The 7,910-nt window shown below is 38.3% G+C and overlaps 1 protein-coding gene across 1 annotated transcript in view; it reads left to right on the top strand.

The window, feature by feature from the left end:
• Heatr5b (HEAT repeat containing 5B) overlaps positions 1 to 7,910 on the top strand; it is a 114,541-nt gene that overhangs the window by 104,123 nt on the left and 2,508 nt on the right. The window contains exons 32-34 of the mRNA XM_004627718.2: positions 1,153 to 1,377; positions 4,661 to 4,812; positions 6,592 to 6,805. Coding sequence (XP_004627775.1) covers positions 1,153 to 1,377; positions 4,661 to 4,812; positions 6,592 to 6,805 — 591 coding nt within the window. The remainder of the gene's footprint in view (positions 1 to 1,152; positions 1,378 to 4,660; positions 4,813 to 6,591; positions 6,806 to 7,910) is intronic.

Below are 7,910 nucleotides of genomic sequence, written 5' to 3'. Positions count from 1 at the left end.
ATATATATGGCTTGGAATGGGTGGTACAGCATTTGGCCAATAAGCATAAAGCCTTGACTTCAGTTCCTAACACCACAAAGATAAGAAAGGGAAGAAAAGGAAGCTAATAACATTAATAGCTACGTGTAGATACTAAACTAAAGAACTGTTCTAAGGAAGTAAACTTTTCCCTCTTATATCTGGGAAATAAAACTAATATTAGTAGACAGGTAACTTTCAGCCTAAGGGAAATCTAACCTTTCTACCACTTAGAATTAACCTGCATGTGCTAAAATCATTAGATTTCCATTATTGGAACTTCATAAGTGAGAGTATACCAGCTTTGTGTGAAAGTAGTGAAGGTTGAATTTGAGGACTTTAAACATTCCCTGAGCCACAGAATCTAGGATAATTTCATTTCTCTTTGACTACCTCTATAGTCTTTTTATTTTCCTGGTTTGATCAGACTGACTTTATTACATTGAGAGTTGACTACGTATTTTTAAATTACTCTTAAGATTCCCCCCACCCAAGTCACTCAGATATTTCTCAGTGTATATAATAGTGGTATTCCTTTTTTCTATATTCCTTTCTGATTTTCATTATGAAAAGCATGAAATACCAATTAGGTGAACTAACAGAAGTAATAAAACAAGCCTAAGTTGGGAAAAGAAAATATAAATTCTGTCTTAAAATAACATGGCCCCCTCCCTTTTTTTTTAAAGCTTCTGTCCCAGCTCCTGTCCCAAGAGAGGGACAGGAGGGGAGGCCCGAGTGGGTAGTCCCCCCCCCCACTTTTTTTTTTAACATGGCCTTTTTTTCTTTCTTTCTTTTTTTTTTTTTTTTTCTGGCCCTTTCTTATGTTCTTTTTCAAGCATTAAATTATAGTAATTTAGTAAATTTTGTAAAAATACAAGAAAAAGAGATAATATTAAGCCACTATAAAAACAATAACAACAAACCACTATCAGCTAGATGTGGTGACACACATCTGTAGTCTTAGCTCCTTGGGAAGCTACTTGGGAAGCTGGAGTTGAGGCCAGCCTTATCAACATAGTAATATATTATCTTGGGGGAAGTGGAGCACAATCAACTGTAAAAATGTAAACAATGGAAGTAAATAATAAAGGAACTGTAATAGTTACAAAATAACCTGATTTGTTTTTATTTCAGGATGTATGACAATCCTGCCCACAATTCTGTTCTTAATTGCAAGAATATTGAAAGACACAGCAATAAAGTCTGTAGATAATCAAGTTCCTCTGCCTGTCAGTGCGGCTCTTCAAGGGATTAAAAGTATTGTGACACTTTCAATGGCCAAAACTGAGGAAACCCAGAAGCAGTGGACAGCTCTAATTCGTAGCACTCTTGCATGCATCCTAGAATATTCTCAACCAGGTAATATATTTGAGTTTTAAAAATTAAATCTGTTAGGATATCTGTTCCCTAGTTCATTCTTTGAACAGACTTGTCAGAAAACTGCTGTATAAAACTGGATCAACTCAGCTCTTACAGTCACCTCATTTCGACTTGAAATTCAGTGGCCCTCTATGGAATGTTGACTCCAGTTGCCCTTGTCTTAGCACTTTGGTGCAAGATTTTTAAACAAGACACTAAATATGCCCCGAATTGACATGTGTTGATACATTTATGTTTGCTTCAAGGTTGTTTGTTTTGTATTTTTTAGGGAAGGGTGTACAGGGTGTTCAGGGTCTCACTACTAGATCGGACTCATAGTGATCCATGTGTTTACAGCTTCCCAGGAGCTGGGATTACAGGTACGCCACCACATCCAGTCTCAATTGCCATCTCAGCACACCCCGGGGGTGGGGCCGGCATGACAGGCTCTGGGATCAAACCCCTGGCCCCTGTACCTGCTTGTAGGTGCTTTTATCTGCTGAGCTATTTGGCTGGCCCTCAAGTTATTTTAATAAAAATTAAAAAATAGAGAAATTAAAATGCCCATCATCCTGCCAATATGCTGGCAACTAGAAGTGCAATCTTGATACTGAAATATTTCTAAAAATATGTATCTTTTTCTATTAAATATGTCCTGTATTCATATTTATCAATTATGTTAATATACTCTATAGGGTGCATTATATATACCTAAGTAACAAGATACAACATTCATGCTTATTTTTTAATTTATATAATAGATTAATATCAGCTGGGGAGATAGCTCAGCAGTGTAAGCCCCTGCCTGGCAGGCAAAGGTCCTGAGTTCAATCTCTGATACCCCCCAAAAATTTAATATCTCATTTTACTTACATAGCCTTATCAGTAGTTAATTTTTTTTTTTTTTTTTTTTTTTTTTTGTAGAACTGGGGATTGAACTCAGGCCCTTGCGCTTGCCAGGGAAGCACTTATTCCACTGAGCCATCTCCCCGGCCCCAGACATACAATTTAAACCTAACATTGTTAGGGCCAGGGAGATGGCTCAGTAGCACGCTTGCCTGGCAAGCGCAAGGGCCTGAGTTCAAGCCCTGGTTCTGAGAAAAACAAAACAAAACAAAAAAAACCCAATAAACCTAACGTGTTACTAGATAATAGAATTACAAATTTTATTTTTATCCTTATACATGTGTTACTTTTATAATGTGATTTTTAGAAATTATAAAGGAAAAAGTTTTAGTTGTATTAATATAACTAAAATTATTTTAGTTTTATCAAGAGTTAATATTTTCGGCCAGTGAGATAGCTCAGTGGACTAAGCGCCTGCTCAGGCAAGTGAAGGAACCAGGGTTCAATCTCTGGCACCACATGTCATGCTGCCCCAGCACTGAGGCGTGCTGAGCCAGCCACTGAGTCCGAACATGGTGGCATGTCTATAATCCCAACCCTGGGGAGGCTGAAAGCAGGAGGATCATTACAGGTCTGAGTTGAGTAGTGAGAACCTGTACCAAATACATTAAAAAAAAAAAAAGAAAAAAAGTTAATATTTTGCATTCATTGATTGAGATAAAGTCTCACTGTGTAGCCCAGATTGGTTCTGAACTCATAGCAGTCCTTCTGCCTCAACCCCCTGAGTGTTAGATTCTGCAGGAGCAAAATAGTGAACACTGTTGGTGGTTATGGTGATGCATGCCTATAACCCCAGCACTTGGGAAGCTGAAGTACAAGGATCACCATGAGTGTGAGGCCAGCCCGCACTATGTGGTAAAGCCTTGTCGAAAGAAAGAAAGAAAGAAAGAGAACACTGATATATCCTCCTAAAGGCACCAATTAACATTTCATGAAATGTGTTATTGTTCCCTGTCTAATCCAAATATCCTGATTGTTATTAATTTTGCTGAACTACTTAAGAATATGTTGAAGTCATCATTGACTCTTTTCCTAAGTATTGCCTAGATATCCTAAGACCAAGGACCTCCTTTACCTAACCAAAAAGAATTAACAAGTTTAGGCAATTTGTCATTAATACAGTACTATTGGGCCGGTGAGATAGCTCAGTGGTCTAAAGTGCCTGTTTAGGCAAACTTAGGCAAGCGCAGGAACCATAGTTTGATCCCCGGCACCACATGTGCTCCAGCCCTGTCCCCAGGGTGGGCTGAGCTGGCCACACACACACACACAAAAAAAAACAGGAATACAGTGCTATTAATGTTCATTGCAGATTTTAAAACCTTTCCTAATAAGGACTTTTATGGAACTTTTTATTTAGTTATTATATTCCTTTAAGTTCTTTATTTCTCAGCCTTTATCTTTTATGACTTGAATATTTTCAAAAAATATAAACCATCTATTTTGTAGAGTGTTCTCAATTTAGATCAGTCTAATTTTTTTCTCAGTTTAAACTACATTTTTGGTAGGAATACTACATAAGTAATGTTGCATATCTCTTCTGGTGTCATATAAAGAGGCAAGTAATACTGCCTTGCTCCTTTATTAAGAATTGCGAGCTTAATAACTTGGTTAAGATGGTGGCTGTGGGGGGCCTGCCCCTTAGCTCAGTTCTTTAAGTGGCTGCTTCCATAAAGCAGTCAGGCTCAGGTTGCTGTGGTTCAATCCCCGCAACTCAAGCCAGCCAAACCTGCCCTGAAGGCATTGGGAGCAAAAAAAAAAAAAAAAAAGATGGTGGCTGCCTTGTGTTTCCATTTTTAAAGTTGACATTTCTGGGGCTGGGAAGATAATTCAGCAGTACTGAGTTCGATTCTTAGTACTACATACCATGCTGGCCCCAGAACCCTGGGCATGCTATGCCAGCCCTGAAACTGGGCATGGTGGCGTAAACCTATAATCCCAGTGCTGGGGAGGCTGAGACAGGAGGATCACTAGGAGTCTGAGCTGCAGAGGGAGACCCTGTACCAAATAAATAAAAATTTTTATAAATTAAAAAAAAAAGTTGCCATTTTTCTGTTGATAATTAAAAGGTAAAGGGTAAAGAGATTCTTTGAGATTATCTTGACTGTCTGCTCCCCTCCAACTTTCCACGTGGTAGTTTTGTTTTGCTTTGTTTTCACACAGTACTTTTAGAATTCATTTTGCCTGAATCACTTACTATAATACTTTGAAAATGATAGTTTTCTAATATATATTTTTAACTGATACACTGCTCACTCTGGGTTTTTGTTTGTTTTTTAAGATTGAGACACACTGCTAAAAATATTGGGGGAAGAGAGAGTTGATACTGGAATTCCAAACAGTATTAGAAATAGCACTTTGCTTTCATCTTTTTCAGAGGATTCTATGCCTGTGCCTGATGAAGTAAGCATGCTAACAGCAATTGCCCTCTTCCTGTGGTCTGCTAGTAGTGAAATAATAGGAGTCCAGTCATTACAGAGTGGCTGCATGAGCAGATTTAAAAATGCATTAAATTCATGTGATCCATGGGTAAGTTATACTTCTATGAAGAAAAGTTCAGAATAGTTCTTAAAAATATGATACACGGGCCAATGAGATAGCTCAGCGGTCTAAAACACCTGCTTAGGCAAGCTTAGGCAAGCTTAGGCAAGCTCAGGGACCACAATTTGATTCCTGGTATCACATGTCATGCCAGCCCTGGTCCTAGGGCAGGCTGAGCCAGACACACACACACACACACACACACACACACACACACACACGCGTGATACATATAATGAAAACCCAAGTATTTGCAGTATGCTTTTTTTTTTTAATTTTTTTTTTTTAATTTTAACATTTATTGTGTGTGTGTGTGTGTGTGTGTGTGTGTGGCCAGCTCAGCCCACCAGGGGGCGGGGCTGGCTGGCATGTGGTGCTGGGGGACTGAACCGCGGTCCCTGTGCTTTGCCAAGCTTGTTCCAAGTAGGTGCTTTAGACCACTGAGCCATCTCTCCAGCCCCTGCAGTATGCCTTTTAAATGGAAAAACCTAGAAAACATCAGTGCAGAGATGCATATGTATTTACTCAAATATGCAAAAATTCTCCAATATCTGAAATGTTTGATTACCCTGTGGCATTGGTAAAAACTTACATGATTCTATGATGTTTTCCAGTATTTATTTACATGATAACAAAAACATTAAAAATAAATTTACATTAAATTTACATTACTATATGTTTTAATGAACCTGTTAAAAACTAAAAAAAAAAGTTGTTTTATTATTAATCTTTTAATACCAGGAATTGAACTTAGGACCTTGTGTTTGCCAGGCAGGTGCTATATCCCTAGTCCTCAAATTTATTTAGAAAGCATGTTTTATTATTTTATAGCATCAAAATCTGAGCTCATTGGGAACATTGCTGGCCACTACCACTAGCTTCCTACAGTCTTCAGATTTGTGGCTCAGAGATACGTATTCTTAAACTGTTCCTTGATATTTCTGACTCTAGTGAAGTTTGGCAGTTTGTGTGCTACGAGAGCACTAAGACAATTTTATTCACTATTTATTCTATATTTTGATGAAATGTTCTTTCCTTTATTTTTTCTTTTTCTTTCTTTCTTTCTTTTTTTTTTTTTTTTTTGAGACAGGATCTTGCTATGTAGTTCAGGCTGGCCTCGAACTTACTGTGTAGCCCAGACTAGCTTCAAACTAACAACAGTCCTCCTGCTTCAGCCTCCTCAGAACTGGGATTATTGAATGTACTACTACACTCAGCTCAATGTAGTTCTGTAGCTTTTTTCCCCCAGATTATTGCTTTAGTCACCCTCTGTACTACATTAGGTTAAAATAAGAAAGATAGTTGGACATTAAAGGGAGAATTAAGAACAGAAATTGGAATTCCTGGTTTCTTGCTGTGCCACACTGTAAAAAAAATGTGCATTAATTTCTTTCAGGTGTGTGTGCGCGTGTGTACAGGGAATCGAACTCAGGACCGCTTGCTTGGCAGGCAGGTGCTTTACTGCTGAGCTACATATATCCCTGGCCCTCTTTCCAGTTTTATTTAGTTTTTGATAGTTCCATTATTCCCCATTTCTCTTTGTGTAAAATGGTCTTCTATTTTCATTCTGCAGTACCCCTTCTTTTCAGTAAATATTAAAATACAGTGTTTTTTTTTTTTTTTTTTGCGGAACCGGGGATTGAACTCAGACCCTTGTGCTTGCCCGGGAAGCACTTATTCTACTGAGCCATCTCCCCGGCCCTAGTGGATTATTAAACACTTAAAACTACTGCATACGTTAACTGATAAAATGATTTTCTTATATAGGTTCAAGCCAAATGTTACCAGCTTCTCCTCTCAGTCTTCCAACATTCCAATCGTGCCCTCTCAACTCCATATATCCATTCATTAGCACCAATAGTGGTTGAAAAGTTAAAAGCTGTTGAAAGAAACAGACCAGCCAGTAACACAGAACTTTTAGCTGTTCAAGAAGGAATTAAAGTTCTTGAAACACTGGTTGCTCTCGGTGAGGAACAAAACAGTAAGTATTTTCTTTAAAAATTACTAGTTCAATTGGGTTTGGTGGTGCATGCCTGGAATCCCAACACTCAGGAGGCTGAGGCAGGAGGATCACTGCTCATTTGAAGCTAGCCTGGGCTACATAGTGAGTTCAAGGCCAGCCTGAACTAGTGAGATCCTGTCAGTAAATAAGTAACCCAATCATTGGTTCAACTGTTGAGGGACCGGGGAGATGGCTCCGTGGAATAAACGCTTCCCTGGCAATGCAAGGGCCTGAGATTAATCCCTGGTTCCACCAAAAAAAAAAAAAAAAAAAAAAAATGTTGATTTGTGTTTTATAGCTAGATTATTCTATTTTAGACATGGATCTTTGCAACAGTAAGTTTACTAAGGAACAACTGCTGTCTGAAAGGATAATGTATTTGCTTATGTTACCAATATAATTATTGATCTTTTTTTTTTGAGTAGGAAGTCACAGTGAATTACTGACAGCATTTCAACATACTGGTTTAAAAAAAAAAGTAGGAATGCATTATTTAAGAACTGGGAAAAAATGCTGGTGATGGTGGACAGGCCTCTAATCCCAGCACTGGGAAGCTAAGGCAGGAGGAGTCCCATAAGTTAAAGGCCAGCCTGTGTTAGGCTAACCTGAACTATGTAAACCAATGAGACTTCTTGAACAAAGAACTTGGAAAAATGTAGATATTTGGTTTTATGTTTGTCTGTTTGGTTTGTTTGCTTATTTTTACACAGTACTGGAGATTGAACCCAGGGCCTTTACACTGAGCTATCTCTCCAACCTGTTTTATTATTTTGAGACAAGGTCTTTCTAAGTGACTAAGTTACCTAGGTGGGGCTTGAATTTACAAACTCGTGCATCACCTTCCCAACATGCTTAGTAGAGTTTTAAAATGACTACTCTTCATAACAGAAGTATAAAAGTCTTATACCAAATACAATTAGATCAGTATGAATACCTAACATCATTTTTAAAGTACCTCAGATTTAGGGGCCGGGGAGATAGCTCAGTAGAATAAGTGCTTACCTGGCAAGTGCAGGGTCCTGAGTTCAATCCCTGGTACCGCAAAAAGGAAGGAAAGGGAAAGGGAAAGGGAAAGGGAAAGGGA

Source organism: Octodon degus, unplaced genomic scaffold, assembly GCF_000260255.1.
Source record: "Octodon degus isolate 3935 unplaced genomic scaffold, OctDeg1.0 scaffold00020, whole genome shotgun sequence".
NCBI classification, from domain to species: domain Eukaryota; kingdom Metazoa; phylum Chordata; class Mammalia; order Rodentia; family Octodontidae; genus Octodon; species Octodon degus.
The sequence above is the reverse complement of the archived record's forward strand: the minus strand, read 5'-3'. Positions and strand labels throughout refer to the sequence as shown.